This window comes from Perca flavescens, chromosome 15, assembly GCF_004354835.1.
Source record: "Perca flavescens isolate YP-PL-M2 chromosome 15, PFLA_1.0, whole genome shotgun sequence".
Lineage (NCBI taxonomy): Eukaryota > Metazoa > Chordata > Actinopteri > Perciformes > Percidae > Perca > Perca flavescens.
In genome coordinates, this window is record NC_041345.1 from 15,984,157 (window position 1) to 16,004,795 (window position 20,639).

General features: G+C 39.4%; 1 protein-coding gene across 1 annotated transcript; it reads left to right on the plus strand.

Moving 5' to 3' along the window:
• Window positions 1-1,699: 1,699 nt before the first annotated feature.
• Window positions 1,700-20,545, plus strand: usp31 (ubiquitin specific peptidase 31). Its single transcript, XM_028598771.1, has 16 exons — window positions 1,700-1,823; window positions 2,388-2,523; window positions 3,432-3,526; window positions 3,616-3,708; window positions 4,282-4,417; window positions 4,977-5,124; window positions 5,219-5,399; window positions 5,628-5,739; window positions 5,966-6,060; window positions 7,027-7,104; window positions 7,898-8,027; window positions 8,435-8,554; window positions 9,099-9,324; window positions 9,437-9,595; window positions 10,810-10,962; window positions 13,429-20,545. The coding sequence occupies exons 1-16, from the start codon at window positions 1,702-1,704 to the stop codon at window positions 14,910-14,912; spliced, it is 3,468 nt and encodes a 1,155-aa protein (XP_028454572.1). The 5' UTR covers window positions 1,700-1,701; the 3' UTR covers window positions 14,913-20,545.
• The last annotated feature ends 94 nt before the right edge of the window (window positions 20,546-20,639 follow it).

Below are 20,639 nucleotides of genomic sequence, written 5' to 3' on the forward strand. Positions count from 1 at the left end.
ATAAAAATGCCTTAAAATTAAATCGGACACAACGGTTAGCTTTATAAGACATTGAGGTAGATGTTATATAAGTGGCGTGACGAAATTCAAACTGTAAATAGACATAGAGTGAATAGAAGTGAATTTGGTAACGAAACATTGCAGTGTCTGGAATATGAGATTCTGTTGCTTCTCTAATATGTGTGTATTGGGGATTCGCTCAACCAATCAGCGCACGTCTCTAATGTGTGTGTATGGCGATTCGCTCTACCAATCAGCGCGTGTCTCTAATGTGTGTGTATGGCGATTCGCTCAACCAATCAGCGCACAGCTCATCTAAATATTCATGAGCATACCATATTTGGAAGAAAAGCTCTTGTTACAAATAGGGCCAAAATACAGGGATGCATAAGGGGCCCATACAATATCTATTAGGCCATTTTCAGACCAACCTATGTTACATTCCCCATTAGGAGACCATAAGGAACAGTGTGAAATACCCTATATAATCATTCTATCACCCCTTTAAAGAAATGGTTACTGTCAGGCTGCTGCTGCTGCTCTTACTCCATCCCAGTAGGTGGCGGTAATGTAGTTGTAAACCACCTCACCAGCTGCTAACACCAACAACAACAACAAGAAGAGGAAGAAGAAGAAGAAGAAGTATAACGATTCTGCTATTTGGTAGCTTAGCCCGAATGTGCCTCCAAATATGTGACACATGTGAGGTTAACCAAATTGCGGACACACTCTACTTGACTGCCATGACATGCAAACCATGGCGGAATATTATTTTCTGTTGAACATGGGCATCTCGGCTGAAAAGGACTATTGCTGTTTCTGCTGCTCTTGTTGTTATTGCAGCTAGCGCTAGAGTTAGCTAATTAGCTAACACTGCTGTCTTCGCTCTCAGCATAACCGATGTTGATTCATTGCTGCGGGTCAGTAAACCGCAAAAACAAGGTAACTCTGGAGCAAGTTGCCGGCATCAACAACTGACCTTAGCAATGTTTATGTTACGCTTCGGAAATCATTAGGTAATTGGCCTTGGTCAATATTTTAGGCAGGGTTGTATTGCACGATATGAAAGCGTTATTTGACAAGTGGAATTAAACACCGAAGTTGCAGCTGCATGCTTTAGAAGAGCACCTCATTTAAAATGATATTTCTAGCTAAGGTCAGCTAACACCAACCTAACGCTGCCAGCAGTTATTGCTGTCTGCAAGTTTTGAGATGGAGCAGAAGATAGCAGTAAGTGAGATGGCTCTCGTTCTTCACAGCACATCTGTCTGAGTTGTAACGCCCGTGAAAGAGAAATCATGTCTTGCAAAGCCGCAACCAAGGACAAGAAGTCGAGCTTCAGCAAGAAGCTGTTCAGGCGAGGCTCTGTGCGCTCTGCTGGCAGCTTCATGAGCAGAGTCCTGAGGACACTGACAGCGTTATCACACTTTGGATCTGAAGTGCAAACAGAAGATGACAAAGATGATGGGGGATTTTCCACTTTTAAATCTGGCTGTAAAGATGTGCCCATGGATGATGGGGACTTCGCCGGTCTTCTGTCCGGAGAGAGAGTTCCTGGAGTGTCAGGTCTCAAAAACCACGGGAATACCTGCTTCATGAATGCAATTCTGCAGTGTCTCAGTAACACTGAACTCTTTGCTGAGTACCTCGTTTTGGAGCACTACAAAGGCGAGGAGCTGGATGAGGACAAACCAAAGACCAATGGTGTACTTCTGCAGAAGAAGGGTCCTCTGGCCAAAGGAGAAGTCACAGAGCAGCTGTCAGGACTTGTGCGGGCTTTATGGACGTTTGAGTATACCCCGCAGCATAGCAGGGAGTTTAAGGTAAATTTATTGTCCGTATGGAATAGGGCTGCACGATATGAGGAACATATCAAATTGCGATTATTTTGACTGATATTGCGATTGCGATATGTTTCATGATATTGGAGGGAATGATCATTTTTGTATCATTATTTTCATTTTCATTGAAAAATATTAAAATTAGAAAATGAGAATGTTTTTTTCTTTTTTTGCAAGGATCTGTACCAAACAAAGATTTTTCTTGAGTCTGTAGGATAAGATTTGTAGGCTGGGACGTCTCTGCAGCACCACAATTCTTAATTAAAATGGTTTGACACATATTTTTGCCTTTTTAACAAATATTACGCCCCCCTTGCAATTTGAATATTGCATGAGTCCATATTGCGATTTTGATATAATTGCGATAAATTGTGCAGCCCTAGTATGGAACCACCGCCTGTGAAAGAAATGCTTTGCCAATGCATGCTGAAATTATGTTTGGGATCTGCATTTAATAAAACTTCATGACCATCATATTTAAGTTCACATTCAAGAGATTTTGTCGTTGCATGCATTGTAACCTTGGGACCATGCTGTTTGTTGCAGAATACTGTGTCAAAAAAATGCCACCCAGTTCAAAGGGAATGCTCAGCATGATGCTCAGGAGTTTCTGCTGTGGCTGCTGGACAGAGTACACGAGGACCTCAACACCGTCAACCCCAACATCCGGCCTGCTATAAAGGTGTGTTTTGAAGACTTGGGCTTGTTACGTAACCTGACTCCGCCAGATGGATTGCTTCACATTTGCTCGGCATATCCATCTGGGAACTTTCCGTTGGAGAACTTTTGGGAAGGGACGAAAATACTGGTTAGCTGATTGGATAAACCATCTGTCTATCGCCACCTATGTTGGTAATAGACGGGCAAAATCAACCAATCAGATCAAACTCTTGCCGAAACCAGTCGGGAGAAGAGCAAAAACATCTTTTCCTCCGAGAAAAGCCTCCAGTGCCGTTTTTATTCTAATTCAGATAAAACTTGCGAGATAGCTACGCTCATCTCATCCGTGGAAGCTGCATTGTTGTTTAGACTAACAGTCGCTTCTCATTGCGTCACACCTAAACCCGCCTCAAAACCAACGCTGATTGGTTGGCCGTTTGGCGAACGGCTCCAAATTTCTCAACTCCAAAAATCTCAAGATGCCAGACTGATCTGCGAGTAGTAAACTGGAGCTTGTGAGATCAGGACGGTCTTGCGAGGCTACTTGTTACGGGCATTGTTTTGTTTGTTTGTTTTTTTAAATGCTAATGCTTGTGTCACATTTCCCCCCTCATCGCTCAACCATACATTCATTGTTGTCTGAGAGGCTGAAAATAGATATTCCAGTTTTTATTGCAGGGCTATTTTGTTAGATTACAGGTGTTTAAATAAGTTTGGTCACTCAGTATATCTTACCAATGAGCTGCATTCACAGTCCTGCTAAGATAAGCTAGGCTTGCCTGGTATTGTTTCCTCTTGATTCCCTGTAGCTAGTTTATAACAACAAAATATATGAAGGCAGTATTGCTTTCTTATGAACCCCGATAGGCTGGTATTATTTAGCCCATGACTTATAAATCTGACTAGTAAAACTCATTTGTGTTTGTTCAGCCACCTATTGAAGAAGACGATCAAAGCATAGAGGGTCCATCTCCTCCCCTCTCCGCTGGCTCGTTTGTACAAGAACTGTTTCAGGCTCAGTACAGGTAGGCTTCATGTCCAGTAAAACATGTTTTTCCAGAATGGCCACATTATCTCTCTGCCATATTAAGGATTTACACTTTTTTCCCACCAGGTCTTCTCTTACGTGCCCACATTGCCAGAAGCAGAGCAATACGTTTGATCCCTTCCTGTGCATCTCCTTACCGATCCCACTGCCACACACACGGTAAGTGTGTGTGTGTCTTGAGCTGTGCTACACAGCATGAAAGCCTGATCAGTTAACAGTGCTCGGTTGACATGTTTTTACATGTTCATGACCAGTTATTACTGGTTTATAAGGTGTATACAGTAATCCCTTGTGCATAACTAAGGTAAACATTTACAGGTACAACAATATTTTTCTAAGGTTTTCAAAAAGGTTTGTTTGTTCTATCATTTTTTCTACCATCTAACAATGCGCAATGTATTTAAGTTCGTCAAAGGGGTGACACCATTCAAGGTTACGAGAACCTTAAGCCAAAATGTGTTGTTACAGAAGGAATACTGTAACCTGGTGTGTAAGGAGTGTGGGGGGTTGAGGGTGCAGGAAGAGCAGCAAACAGGTGTAGGAGGGGCGTGCACTTTCAAACCAAAACAAAAGTGTGTTCATGTTAGGGGAGTCTTCATTCCAGAGAAATAAATCTCTGACAAAAAATCTTTAATAAAAATATCTTTAAAGCAAGAGAAACTCTGCTAGCATAGTAACGTATTTTAAGAGAGTGTTAGAATTTTTTTGTGTGTTAAATGTGTTTTTTGCTAGGCCCCTGTATGTGACCGTGGTCTATCAGGGGAAGTACTCTCACTGCATGAGGATCGGAGTTGCTGTTCCCCTCAACAGCACTGTCTACCGCCTCAGAGATGCTGTGGCACGTGAGATCAAGATCCCAATGGACCAGGTGCTATTCCTGTCTCTTATCAGCTCAGGGTCTGACACAATGGGACTATATTGTTACTGTCACACAATGTTAGCTCACTGTTCCTAAAGCCAGTTCTACCTCTTAGCAGTAGTTTGTTATGAGCCCAGTTTTACTTTATGAAGTGGACTCAATATACAGGGATAGACAGTTTGAAACACAGTTATCCTTAGGGGATGCAACAGCTGAGTGCTGACATTGATTAAAGCTGGCAGGATGAAAATGCCACAGGAGTAAATGAAGACTAAAGCAGTATAAGGAGTCATATTGTTTTTGGTTGGGTATTTTGTTTGTTTCCTTGTTATTTTATTTTATACGTAGATATTGTATGCGTCATGAACTTTTTTTACATTGTCTGATTTAATGTTGTTTTGGACCCCAGGAAGACTAGCTGGTCGTGTAGGCGTCAGCTAACGGGGATCCTTATAATAAACTAAACTAAACTATATTATGATGACTGTTAGTTTTGTAAAATAATAACTGTAAAAACATTAAAGAAACTGGACACTTCTTTTTAAATGTACTTTTTCTTCTTTTTCAGTTTATTTTGACTGAAATGTACTATGATGGTTTTCATCGTTCATTTTGTGATGATGATGATGATCTTGACATCATTCAAGAGAGTGATTCCATATTTGCCTTCGAGACACCAGAGACCTTCAAACTGGAAAACATACGCACAAAAAGAGGTAAATCATACTTAAGATTTTTGCAAATCTACCGCTTTTTTCACCTTAAATTGATTGAAGGATATCGATCGGGGCTTGTTTGTATGTTTCTCAGGAAGTCTTCTGGCAAACCTGAATCATAACAACTTGAAGTATGCGACAGAAATCAGCAGGACTCCATCTTTCATGCAAGGGGCCATGACTCCTTTAACTGCATCACCTAATAAAAACCTGGGACCAGAAAAGATTATCCTTCTGGTGTGTAACAGGGCTTGTACCGGCCACCAAGGAAAGAGGTACTACAATCCCAATATTCTATGTTCTGTGGTGCTAATTTGTCCTCACATGCCCCTTTCTAATGTTCTTTTCAAAAATAAAGATTGGGGTATCATTACCCCATTAACATATTATCCAGTTTTTGGTAGTTCCTAAAAATAGTAGCAATGGGTTAATGGGCTACCGGTGTTCAAAGCTTCCAGGAGAAATTGATAGCCGCTAACAAAGCTATGCACATTATGTTTTAGGTTCGGACTGCCTTTTGTACTGTACATGGAGTGCACTGTGACCTGGGATGCTCTACAGAAAGAGATCCTGGAGAAAATGCGTCATCTTTTGAGGCCAGGGGTATACATTCAGGTAGGAAGAGGAACAAGAGGTTAATCTGTATGGTAAATAAGTTGACGCTACACACAGTAAGCCGGTTTAAAAATTGGACAGACGGATAAAAAAATATTTCCAGTCTGAGTGAAATTATTGTGAAATTACTATTATTGAAATTATTAATGGGCATCCCTGTTTCTCGGATTACACCTTTTTAATGTACTAGTCTCACAGAAGTATTAACAGTGGTGTCTCTGTATAGGTTGGACCTTTCAGTCTTCGGGTGGTTGGCGTCGTTGGTATCACCTACCTCCTTCCTCAAGATGAGCGACCACTGTGTCACCCAACTGTGGAAAGGTCAGTTCTTCTGTTTAATACAACATCTGTTTACTGCTTGTTTAGGGCTGAATGTATTGTCCAAAAATGAATATTGTGGTTTATTATGAATGATATGGGATTTTGTGATTTTTAAATCTTGCAGTTACTAATGCAGAATGTATTTGTGCATACAGTATGCTTTCATAAATTTCAGCCTACTGACATAAAAAGGCATTTGCAGCCATTTATGTTGAAAGGTCGAAAAACAGTCACAATCAGATTTGAATGTTATACTAGGCAAGAATACACATACTTTGACTTTGAGCCCATTTTAATTAGCATTTTAATATTGAATCAAATGTCTGTAGGATCTTTTACTTGTTTACTATCTACCTTTTCCAAATAAACACTGTATGTACAAAGGTAAAGACAGGCACGATCTTAGTTAGGTAATGGGGTGAATCGGTCTTGTTAATCTTCTCTTTGCACACATTCCTCATCGGTTCTTTTTCTCTCATAGGCCTGCCTAGATGACATGCCCTAACATGATTTTGACTGTTTGTTAAAATGCCAGTTAAGCACGTTTGGCTCAACATTGTTGCTCAATAGAGGTGCATTAATCAAAGTATAATCAAATAGTTTTTGGCATTACTGTAATTGATCAGTAAGTTCTTTCATGAGAACTAAAATGGCTCTGAATTCTAACCTTGTCTTTATAATTAAAAATAAATATAATTTAAACTTTTATATTATCTTCTCTGCTCTTCGAGAGTAACTAAATTTAATTTACCATATTGTATTAACCCATCCTCTAGAGAAATGTCCTTCACACTGACCCATTTTTAAATTGCTTGTAATTACACATGGAGTACACACACAACTTTGCCCAGAAAAAGCTTTTTTCACACTAGCCTGATGTGACATGAGGGGTATAAAATCCCATTTATTAATGTAAACTGCCTAAATGACTTCATTTGTTTCCCACTATAATTGTTTCCACTGCAGAGCATACAAATCCTGTGGACAAGGGGGGCCACCACATGTGAAGATTGTGGTAGAGTGGGACAAAGAGACCAAGGACTAGTGAGTCAATAAGATTAATATTTGCTAGAGCTCTGTAGTCTGTTTATTTTTATCTACAGTATGTGTTTTTTTTTACACTGAATGAAAATAAGCCAGGTGTTGACATTTGTTTGCTGTAATCTTCATTTGAAACAATATATGGGATTTCAGAAATTGCATACACCAATATGTTGACAGTCAGACATTGTGCAGGGTTTCTGTATGAACTGTCAAGTTAACAAAGGCTATCTACAAGACTAAACCTCTTTTGAGTCCTTGAATGTAGGTGCCTCTGCTATTCATCACAATATTAGCTTTTGAAAAATAAACTTAAAGCTTAATCTATTTACAAATGGGCTTAATTTTAAAGTTGCGGTTTCAAACCACAAGTAAATGCCAGAGTCTGAAGGTCCGCCTAGACAATCAACAACACGTATGCTCTTATTATCTCACTAAAGCTAAATACTATGTGTGGTTCTCACGCACACACACACACACACACACACACACACACACACACACACACACACACACACACACACACACACACACACACACACACACACACACACACACACACACACACACACACACACACACACACACACACTCCACAATCGGTCCCAAGGGACATCCGGCGGAAGATCCAGCAGTGCCAGATCTTCTGCTGATTATCCAGTAAATGTACTGTTGTCGAGCCAACCTACTACATTGCTGATATAGGAATCTGTCTAACCAAAATCTCAAGGCAGATCTTATGATCCTCTTAAGACTTTGCTGCTGAATGAATGAGCTACGCTTCATGTTCCCACAGTCTGTTTGGACACACTGAGGAGGAGTACATTCCTGATGCTGAGAGCGTGTATCTGCACAGGGAACAACATCATCAGCCGCAGGCCTGCACTCTTGCTCAGTGCTTTCAGCTCTACACTAAGGAGGAGCAGGTGACATTTTGACCACACAAATGCACTCAGTTGATTGCTGCACAGTCAGTAGTTTGACATTAGAAAATAAGTCTTAGATTTGTCTTGGCACATGTCAGTGGTAAGTATATTTTGAAGTATAGCCTCACATGTGTGTCCTCCCCACCGGTTTATTATGACTGTGCTAAAGTTCAAAAAGCCTTTCACTCTGGCTTTACTGTGTATGTGACTCCTAATTCTATGTTTGGAATGATCTGAGCATAGTCTTACATATACGTTGTGGGTTGACTTGCCTCTGATTGCTCTGGAGGAGAATAGAGGAAAATGAGAGAAAAACTCAAGGCCTTATCCTGTGTGGGGCCTATTTTATAAGCAGTGTGGTTGGAGCTTGTCCTTGATGGCTGCTGCCTGGGCTGTGTGTGTTTCAGCTGGCCCCAGACGATGCCTGGCGCTGTCCCCACTGCAAGCAGCTGCAGCAGGGCCGCATTAAGCTCAGCCTGTGGACGCTGCCGGATGTGCTCATACTGCATCTCAAAAGGTTCAGACAGGTATTTCAGCTTAATTAAACATTGTTCAAATAGAAATGTGGAACGAGATCTACTTTCTGTGTATCAAGAGCAAGAATCACTCTTAATTGTATTATGCATAAAATTGTTGCTCTTTTTTTTTATCTGTGTTTGTGTTGGACTTAATGTTAGAAATCTGAGCATTCCCTTGTTATGGATAGGCCCTTAGGGTAAGGGCTTGATATCAAACCTCAATACCTTTTTGGTACTGACAAAATGTGTGTGTAACACTGATTATCGAAAACAGATCGCATCAAATCAAATTTGTTTTTTTTCTTATTCTTTGATGAGATTGTTTCTGATTTATATTAAATATCTTTGTCCGTTTTAAACAAATCCATACAAGAACTTGTCACTGAAACTCAGGCATTTGTACTGAAACTCGGATATGATGTCGGTACTAATATCAGAAATATAATGATCCTCCTCAGTAATGGTTGTAGCTACTGTGTACTTTTCATGAAAGCACACACAAAATGACACTAAAATAAGATATTGTTCCGTTTTACCTTGGCCTCTGTTTTAGGAGGGAGACCGGAGGGTGAAGATGCAAAACATGGTGAGGTTCCCGCTGATGGGCATGGACATGGCCCCTCATGTGGTTAAGAGAAGCCAGAGCAGCTGGAGTTTACCTTCTCATTGGTCGCCATGGAGACGTCCATACGGCCTGGGAAGAAACCCAGATGACTACCTGTATGATCTGTATGCTGTGTGCAACCACCATGGAAACATGCATGGAGGCCACTACACAGGTGATGCAAAAACAATTGTAACAGTTGGAAGGTTGTACGTGGGAATTAGACTGTATAGTTATGTGTTCATCATCCTTGTTGACCCATTCTTCCATTTGCTTCGCGCTCACAGCGTACTGTAAGAACTCCATCGATGGTCAGTGGTACTGCTTTGATGACAGCGAGGTTTCACCAGTAGCTGACGATGATGTGTGTCAGCAGTCGGCCTATATACTGTTCTACCAGCGGAGGACAGTTATTCCCTCCTGGTCGGCCAACAGCTCTGTTGCTGGTCAGTATTTATTTCCTACCGTCTGTGTAATATCTGCTGTATTTAGAATTCCAGTCGGATTGTAATAAAGGTAAACTAAAGTTTAGTTTTATTGCAATATTTGCATGAACATAGCCACAAACCTATACCACATACCATTAACCATAAGGGTTTTAAAGTTGAATACTGAAGAGAACCTAACAAACAAGATGTAAACATCTTAATTAGAGGAAAGCCTTACTCTGATTTTTATGATTATGATTTCAATATGCATGCAGTGTTATCCCTACCATTGTTTTGAGGGGATATAAGACATACAGTACAGGCGATTTGCTTCTTGTTCCTCGCCTTAAAAGTTCAACTCATTTTAACTTACGGGCTGGCAACATTGCACGCGTAACGTATGCGGAGCAGACACTACACTTCCACTATAATCAATGAAACTGGCTACACCGGGCACTGGAGCAGCGTGCAGTGGTGCGTATGCTCCGTGGAGATCTGCTCTACAAGCGTAAAAACAGGACGGTCTTCTATTTTTTTATGTGATGCGTGTATTTACACAGAAATGGATCATAAAGTGTCATTATTGCTTTTAAATTAAACTACCGATATACAGGAAACGACTTAATGACTGTGAATGAATGTATTGGCAGTTTCATTTTGAAAGTTTCTGTTTCTATTTCTTGTTTCCCTCACCTGCGTCCTCTGATAACAGGTGACAGTAAATTGATGTTTTCACAGCGCTGTGCCAGCTCCAAAAAACTGAAGAACAACAATCCCAAAAGCAATCCAATCCAATCCAATCCACTTTATTTCTATAGCACATTTTACGAACACAAAGTTTCCAAAGTGCTGCACAGAAGACTCAGAACATACAAAACAATTAATATAAAATTATTTAAACAAAATAAAAACATTAGGTTTAAAAATATATAAAATATAGAAATAATAAAAGAAAGAATAAACACCACAAAGCAAAAGCTCTCCATCTCGCCTGTCACTCACACAATCCTACGCTGTGTGTGTGTGCTGCTGGTATAGCCAGTTAAAACATAAATTCCGCTGTCGTGCAACCTTCCCCCACGCTTAACAAAATCCTAGGGGAAACACTGTGCATGTACCTACAACACATGCCAAATTGCCATATTATTTGAGGAAAATAACTAGATAATATGACTCATGATGGCTCTGAACCTTGAAACTAAACTCTAGTTTTTTATTGTTTTTTTACGCAGGTTCCACTAGTTCGTCCCTCTGTGACCACTGGATCAACAGGTTACCCGGCAGTAGGCCTGCTAGCTTAGCCTCTGGAGCCTCATCCAGACGCACCTCTCTGGCATCACTGGCTGAGTCAGTAGAGTTTCCAGTAGAACGTAATGAAGATGATGGTGAGACAATGCTTATATTTTTTTTTATATATATATATATATATATATATATATATATATATATATATATATATATATATATATATATATATATATATATATATATATATATATGAGAAACAGAACTGACACTTCGCTGCAACACAAACAAATATATTTATTCACCTCTATTCACACACACAATGAAGCATATTTTCATTTGGGATTGAATTGTATTTTTTGAGTTACTATATAGGCCAACTTTGATCTTGATATATAGGCTAAGCATTCTGTAGCAAATAACAATAAACACACTATTAATTACATTATCAGTGTATTATGCAGTGTAACTACTTCAGCATGTAAATAATGCACCTAAAATACAAGCGTTCTCCGACATGCACTCTAACAATGCAGCCCTATTTCTGATACCGTGGGGGGCAGAAATGTTGCCGTGGGGGGCATATATATATATATATATATATATATATATATATATATATATATATATATATATATATATATATATATATATATATATATATATATATATATAATGTCAGATTGGTGTCAGATTGTAATTCTTTGTGGTGCTGCCTTTTTATTACATGCACATGCTGCTGTCTTCTGACTCATATTTAAAATGTCATAGTCATAGTTCCAACAGAAGCACAAAGCTCTGAGTTAGCTTTTGATCTTTATAGAAGCAAAACTATGCCCATCCACCCACAAGATGAGACTGGATTTTTTTTAAATTCAGAAGGCCAAAACCCCAACCCCTAAACTAATCTGCCTTGCCTGTGATTGGCACGCCCAGGCCCCTGACCCCGCCTGCCGCTCACAATGCACCCGACCCAGATGACCATCTCTGTGGGTGGTGGGTCCCCAGGGTGGTGGAGGTGTAAGCGCCATGTAGTTTCTTCGGGCAGTGTCCGACCGGGCCCCAAGAGCATGGCTCGGCCACCAGACACTCGCCGGCGAACTCCCCTCCCAGGTCTGGCTCCTAGGGGGCCCCAGACCCTTGTGGTGAAGAGAGAGTTGAAAAGGTGAAACTTTCGATTTACCAGTCGGTCTAGGTTCCAACCCTCACCTATGGTCATGTTCTTTGAGTAGTGACCAAAAGAACCAGCTGCTAAAATTAGTTTTCTCTGTAGGGTGATTGGGCTCAGCCTAAGAAATAGGGTAAGGAGCTCGGACATCCGGGGGGAGCTCGGAATAGAGCTGCTGCTACTTCGCTTTGAAAGGAGCCAGCTGAGGTGGTTCAGGCATCTGGTAAGGATGCCTCCTATGTCGCTCCCATTGGAGGTCTTCCAGGCACGTCCAGCTGGGAGGAAACCCCGGGGTAGACCCAGAACATGCTGGAGGGATTTTATTTCTCATCTGGCCTGGGAACGCCTTGGGATCTCCCAGAAGGAGCTGGAAACCGTAGCTGGGGAGAGGGACATCTGGGCTACCTTACTTGACCTGTCCGATCTGGATTAAGCGGATGAGAATGGATGGATGGATGGATGGATGGATGGATGGATGGATGGATGGATGGATGGATGGATGTAGACCAAAACCAATATAAAACAGAACACATTAAACCATCAGTTGTAGACCAAAACGAACAAAGGAAATGGCTATAAAGAGACAGCTTTGCCTTAATTGTGTCTCAAAACAAACCTTTGTACAAAGTGCATTACTCCTTCCACTGGCAATATTTCAAAAGACACCCCCAATGTTTACCAAAGCTCTTTATAGGCAGGAACTCTCCCACCTGAATTTACAAATCCCAACTCCAAAATTCCATTAGTTATTTTTAAAGAAGGAGAATAATGCAAGAACAAGGCAGAAAGTGACGCGACATCTGTCAGAACTGGCTGGGACTAGCATGAAAACATGCTGTACAGAGCTCTGTACTGTGGGAAACCTTGCATACCGAGTAAATCCAAACTGAGACAGATGTTGGCTTGGGCTGCAGTTTGTGGTTAAATGTAGGCTCTGTTTAACCCTCCAGAATACAGGGTCAGCATATTCCCCAAAAATTTTGGCCAGGCAAACTGGTATTTAACATTCACAGATCTCACTATGGATAATGCTTTCAAATTATGTAATGTATTTTGCTATCATGCTACCAGTTTTGTTACTTATAATACACATTTACTTTAATTGTGGCATCAACACTGTTCATAATAGTAGTTATTATTTCATTACTTGAAGTTCTTATTTACTAATTTATTAAATGTATAATTACAAAATTTCACACTTTAGTTAGCTAAAGCTATTAAAATATATTTTGGCACAAATTACAAAATGTAGTTGGTAAATTTACTTTTCAGTTCTTATAGTCAGTGAGAGTACATCAACACTTTTGCACAATGCAATTGTTGTTGTATTTGTAATGTGGATTAATTGGGGGTTTCCAACAGCACTTTCAACATTCGGTTGAGCGTCTTTAACAAAAAATACATAGATAAATACATAAAATGTTTTTTTGTTTTTTAGGAGGATTCTCTGTCCGCCCTTTTGTGAGGAGCATTCAGCGTCAAAGCTTGTCCTCCAGGTCGTCCATGGCTAGCCCTTTAGCCTTCAGCGACAGCGGGATAAAGCCTTCTTGGTCTCTCTCTGCCAATCTGCACATGAGATCTAACTCGCCCTCACGTTTCTCCTTCGACTCTCGATGTTCTCCTCCTCTAGAGAGGATAGGCGAGGCCTGTGATGACAAAGTTTCCACGTCCTGTTTTGGCAGCTACAGTAGACATGAACGCTACTTTGGCAGCAGAACTCCCCTGTCTATGATGGAGAGCAACGTCAGTGACCAGGACAACAATAAAAGGTTCCTAGACATGATCTACTGCAGGGCTCCCACTCCAGTGGAAAAGAAGAGCACCAAAAATGAGGCAACTGAAAACAACAACCAGATTACAGCTATAGACCAAAACATTCTACCCGCCCAAGCTACCCCCTCCAAAGAACAGAAACGTAAGAGTAGTATCGGAGGATTCGCTTTAAAGGCAGAAAGCACAGGCTCCGCAAAGAGTTCCGGCAAAGTGGAGCAAGAGAAAACGTCCAAAAAACGTTTGTGCTCAACCCATAAGACCTGCACTGCTGAGACGTCTTCCAGTACACCTGTGAAAGGCAAAAAGGCGAGCAATACTAAAGAAAAGAGTGTAAATGCCAAGAAAAGCACCTCAACACCCGGTGTAACTTCCTCCAAAACAAAGGAGGCAAGTCAACCCCTAGATGCGACGCTGCAACGTAAGCCATTCGTCCACTCCACACCTCAGTCCTCAGCTTCTCCCTCGCCAACTACAAAGAAGAATTCCAGTGTCACTGAGAAAAGCACCACGAGTAGTCGGAAAAGGCTGGTAGAAAGGAGCTACAGCAGAGATTCTATGCACACTAGTCCCCTGGTTGACAGTCTCCGCGGCAGCTTGGTAGCGCGCTCTTCGCTGTCTAAGAGTGGGGAAAGCAGCCGGCCTGTGAGGAGCTCCAGCAGCAGCTCTTCTGTCACTAGCCTGCGCTCACCCAGCGTATCCACCAGAGACCTGCAGCGCAGCAGCAAATCTGAGGAAAAAGGGTTGTCTTTCTTCAAGAGTGCCCTCCGACAAAGGGAAAGCCGCCGGTCGGCTGATTTAGGAAAAAGCTCCCTGCTTGCCAAAAAGGCCTCAGAGAGGACATGCAAGCAGAATGGACAAGCCAAGGACATCGGTGGTGATACTGGAAAGGCAGGAGAAGCTGTGTCTTCAAAGACTGAATCTGTAGAGACTCGTGGAGGTGAGACAAAGTCCGAGACAAAGGAGTCTTCCAAGCCCCCCAGCTCTCTCAGTCGCACTCTATTAAACGTTGGCAAGTCCAAGTCTTCCACTTCTGAAGTAAGTCTCAAGTCTCCCTCTAACGGGAAGAAGCCTCTTGAAAGGATGGCATCTTCCCGAAAGCTTTCCTCAAGCATGCAATCTCCTGCACGTACAACAAAGAGGCCTCAATGATATATCCATAGCAGTAACATTGAATTTACATAATGCAGCTATTTTCTTTGTGCCTAATCTTCAGCGAGCACCAGACGTATTTGCAAAGAGACACATTTTTGATGTTATGGTTTTGCACACTGACATCAGATACATACTGTATTCTGGCTTTGAGGTTTGAATATTGGCAGCCAGCCTTGAGTATTTTTTGCTGTACTGGATAAAAAGTAAAGTACTGTACATCATCTGCATATTTGTGTGCCAAACAGTCGCTTGGTATGCCGGCAGTTCTAAATTTTAAAGCGGTGTGTATTGTTACCAGTTACACCTATTGAGCATTAGGTATGGTCTTGATGCGAGCGTGACAATCGCTTGACACATGAGATGTTTTCTGGCATGGAAGGTACATGAGCAGCATGCCATACACATTCAGCTGTGCAGCATAACCTGCTTGATTGTGTATACTGAAGGCTTATATGACAGCTGACAGAATTCCCTGTTGCAATCTTGAAATCCAATTAACTCTCCTTCAGACAAGAAGCTTGTTATATCTTTGAAGCGCTGCAAACATTACATTTAGTTTGCTTGTAAAATATCCTGCTGATGAAACCATATTTAAAATGCAGCAGCTTGTGCATTAGAAGAAAGTAATCGCGTGTGAAGCATTTTCACCTTGTATGCACCTACGATGCATAATCTGTATTGTAGAATAACATTATTTAGATTAAGATGGAAATAAGATGACTTTTGATGCATTAACCTCACTGCTGTTGTATAAGCATTTAATTCTCAACAGTAGGGAGAACAGAACCGTAACATCAAAAAAAGTCTCTGGACAAACACTGAAACGGAGTTGATACTCTCACCTATACGCACACACATACAAAAGAGTTTCATTCGGAAATAATAGTGGCTAAGTGTTCGCCGTAGTTCTCCTTGATTGTTTTTAGCCGATCAATCAGATCAGATGATTTTAAACCCCCCTTGATTATGAACATTAAAATCATAGACCTACAGAGGTGATGGCAGGCCCTGGACCAAAACGGAGAAGGATTTGAGATGAGAAGGAATTAGAATCGGTACACACATTGAGACAAGTTGTCAAATATTTTAAAAGTTTATTTTTGTTTAATACTAGTACTTTTTTGATAGAAATATATTTTATCAAATGCATATGGAAGTTGTGTTTTGGAATGAAACCCTTTTAAAATGAAAGAATACAAATACACACACAGAGTCCGTAGAGATATTGAAAAAGTATATAGTATATAACCCATTTTTTTTCCCTTTCCATGAGAAAATGATCTAAAGCGCCTTTCAATAGTGTACATGGAAACAAATAATTGCCTTTGGCAACATAGTAGTCAACTACTGTATGCATCACTGAGTAGGAATGTTGTATTGTTCGCACTTTGTATAGATAAGTAGTTTTCTTTTACCCAGAACAGTCATATCTACACACACACACACACACACACACACACACACACACACACACACACACACACACAATGTAATTATCTCATTTTTAATATGTTGTCATGATTTTAAGATATATCATAAAGTAGTGTCAACAGGCCTTAGACTTCAAATGGTAAAAGGGTACATTCATTTCAATGTTTCAGGGTTCATTTTAAAGAAATCACCTCTTTACTACACCTGGTGCTGAAACAGACCGATGGTCTTCTGACACTGATATTTCTTAAATGAGCATATTTTCAATTTCCGATGTTCAGGACTGTGACCACACACTTCAGTGAGCCAGAAACCTGTTTGCAGCAGTTATCATGACTGCGGTACCTCATTGCAGAAGACAATGTAATTTTTCTGTCTTCATCAGGCTGAAACAGAGTATTGATTAGTGAACCAATTAATAAATAATAGAACTCCATTTATACCGTCTCAGAGCAGTTGTGCAAATAGGCTGAGTTTTCTCAACTATCAGACACTGCCTGGTATATTTCTTTTGCAGTACAATGAGGCAGAGGCAGGATATTGGTACTGCAGCTGTCATGTTTTCTCGGCCTCTCTTTGAACAGTCAGCATTATCCGTGAATTACCCCACATGCTGTTGCAATACTCATAAATTAGATACCAGCGTTAGTGTGTTTTTAATGATTGAATGTGTTTATGCCATTAAACTCCAACCATTAGTAAGTTTATACTTTAAACATAATCTGACTTATAGATCTATAGTATTTCACTTAACTGTTTCTCTGTAGCATCTACCAAGTTTACATTGGTTCTCAGATGGTTTCATAAGAAATACCACTCAATTTAAACATGCATGTATGTTATTTAAATGGCCTGTGCATGGTTTGAGCAAATGAGCAGCCTTAATGGGCTTGGCTTAGAATTTGTGGAAGTTGTTTTGGGTCAGAGAGGCTTTGTTTTTGGAGTAAACAGTCCAAACTCATTTTCACAACAAGCTGTTCACGAGGGCACTTTTGGCAGGTAAAAGTGATATTTACAGTGACACTACTTCTACCCATCGATGTTTTATTTTTATTTACCAGCGATTCGTTGAGAATAATAATTGGGCCACAGAAATAACAAAACCCACAGCATGACTGAACATAGTGTGAAGTTGATGTGCTGCAGACCTGTGATATTGCTGTCTCTGTATTTATCACTCTCAATAGCTGGCCAGCAGCCTAGTCTCCCAAAACCTTGTTGGACCCTTTTAATGTCCTACCATTATAAAAATATATACTGTGTTCAAACTGTCATGGACTATAGAAATAACATACTGCTGTTTAAATGTGGTGGTATTCCTGTAGCTGCTCTTTTCTAATTAACGTTAGAATCCATCAGGAACCTGTGCATGGCACTTTGGATCAAAGCAGGACAATTTTCATTTTGGCTTTCACCATCTTGTTTGCCTGTTTTAAAGTCTGTAATTAAGTTGTAATGGCTAGTGTGCGTTTTAGAGCTGGATCATGCCATAACACATACTTGTTTGTCCACTCGCTAAATAAGTAGTTTATTGGATTATGAAGCCATTCATGTAGCCAAGACCCAGTGCATTATAGGACTTTTGACCTTTTATTTTTGTTTTTGGACATTATAAACAAGGATCAGTAGACAATGTCTGGGATACTGTATATTGCTTATAATATTTAAATAGGGTTCCAACCAAACTTTTTATGACGCTATAGAAGAGTAATGTTTCTGTACAGAACTTAAAGCTGAACATAACTCTGAAAGCTGCAGCCTGTTCCCTTGTTTTCCAACCATTTTTCATCCATAAAGATTGTATTTATAGCCACCACATTGCCTACATTTGTGTTTATAACATGTACAATTAGATGAGATATGATGGTTCATGCAGTAAACTCATTCAGTAGCAACTACTGTCTAAATTCGGTAGTATGTTGCAGAGCTGTTATAGAAAATCGTAATGTATGATTTGAATGTCAACCGTATCACCTTGGTCCTGTATTATGTTACAGGAACCTTCTGACAAACATGAAACCTTTTATAAGTTGTTTCCAGTCATAAAAAAACAAACCCAAAATTAGTTTTTTATGCCCTGGTGGTAGAGCAATAATCCAATAATCATCTCATTCACATAAGGAAGCTGAGGTTTAAATGACCAAAAAGGCAACATGTTTGACCTTTAAGAGCTCAAAGTTCAATTAAAGACCAGACAAGAAGTATATATATCTCCAATTAATCCAAATACATAGCTGTTAAAAAAAGATTTCAAAAATCAATGTAAAATGTACGAGAAAATGAATCATCTTTACAGAATGGATTTTCCTCTAGCTTTCTTCACTGCAGTTATTGTCTGTTTTTTTTATTTGTTGTCAATGTACAGAATTGAGAATAATTAAGGAATGCAGTATTGCATGAAAACGCTAATGCATGTATTTCATTAACTATGCAAGAGTCTGCAGCTGTGTAAAATAGAGAGCAGAGCATGGCTGGTATATCCCATTGCTTTATTTGCACACCATTCCAATATTTAGAAATGGTAAATTACAGACTATTTCATCTGTACAGTTATAAGGATTCAACTTAAAAGTATCTGATTTATTTTTAGCATTCTACCATTTAATGTTTATATATTTTAAATATTTTCTCAGTATTTTATTTTGTAATTCTGCTGATCTGTGCTCTCTGGGTGCTCTTACCAAACTGGTAGGTTACGACCTTTTTTTAATTTCTTTTCTTTTCACAAGATGTTTAATATTAACTGTTGTACACCAGCAGAGACAACACTATGGATGCGATAATCTCTGTGATTACTAAATAGCCTCATGTATGTATGTATGTATGTGTTGTGAAAAAGTCTTCCATTGATTCAGTGATAACAGTTTGTGAACCCCTGTTGAAATGTTCTCCGCTGCATCATAGATGTGGCCAGTCTCTAATATAAAGGCAACTCAAATAATTAAATTTAAATATATATAGCTAAATGCAAAAAGAAAGATAGTAAATTTGTAGTTTTATATTACAGTATGAACAAAGACATTAAAATGTAAATTCAGTTAATACTTTTGTAGTATTTATGCAACGTCAATCATTGCAATCATGGATGTGATTTCTATTGTTTTTGTATTCGAAACAGGAACAGGAAGTTTAATAGCAAACAAATGACAACTTCCAAACATGTTTTAAAGCAGCACCACTATTTTTTTGTTCCTGATAACTGGCGGATATGAAACCTAAAGCACTCTAGTTGTTAAAATGCATATAGCAAAAGTTGATTAAGATTAGAGACTCCAGCATTGAGTTATTGTTGTGACACAGCGGTTTCCTTTTTTTAAGATGAAACCATTGATTAATGACATTATCTGCAACATTGTTGTGTGAGCATTTTACCACTGAATCAAAGTTGCAACAACCACTGAAAGTGAAATACCCAAATACTACATTTGAGCCACAGACTTCAGATTCTGCAAATACTGTAGTACTACAGCAATACAGGGCCGTGTGTTGTCCTTAATAATAAAGGACTCAAAATAAGTAACTTACTTTGTGAGTTTGGGGTAAAATTGTTTTTGGATTTTATTTTTGAGCAGATATATGAGGCTTTTTTTCAGATGTAAACACTACAAATATAATACTGAAACTTTTCAGAAGCCTTAAGCAAAACAAATTGTAATGGATAGTTTGTATTTTTTTGGACGAAACCAATGAGCTGTGTAATGAATGAATGTCATGAATCTCATTTTAATGTTTTTAAGCTAACAAAGAACACTATAGTGCTAAATGCATAGCACGTTTCCCCTTGCTTTTTGACTTTTATGATGTCTAATGTATCAATCATAAAGCATTTTGTAAAATACAGTGCATTGCATTTGTGGAGCTTTTTCCACTTAATGTTTTTTTTTTTTTTTACTGTATTCCTTGTTTTACCAAGTTCATGAGGCTCTTTGTTCTGTTTTGAGGGCCTCTGTTCCACCATTTGCTTCTCCACTTTTCCTTATTGTATTTTTTGTAAGAGTTTTAAGTGTTTTGAAATCCAGTAGTTCATTAGACTGTGTCAAAGTCTTCTATGTTAATTTATTTCTCTTTTGTTATCATATATGCACTTTCAATAATTATTATTTTTTTAATTTCTCCAAAAGGACAAATGTGTATATACTTTGTTGGTTTACCCATGCAAGTACAAAATGAAAAATCCTATTAAAAATGATAAAGTTCTAGCGGTGTCTTGTCATTAAGCTTTGTTTGTGTGAGTGTTTTCATTCCTACACTAGAGGGAGCTTTTCTCTAACAAATTGTCCCTCAGCATGACTC

Coding starts and splice junctions, on each gene's coding strand:
- usp31 (XM_028598771.1), top strand. CDS start 1,702: ATGGTGTACTTCTGCAGAAGAAGGGTCCTCTGGCCAAAGGAGAAGTCA. Junction 9,325..9,436: donor GCATGGAGGCCACTACACAG/GTGATGCAAAAA, acceptor TCGCGCTCACAG/CGTACTGTAAGAACTCCATC. Junction 9,596..10,809: donor GGCCAACAGCTCTGTTGCTG/GTCAGTATTTAT, acceptor TTTTTTACGCAG/GTTCCACTAGTTCGTCCCTC.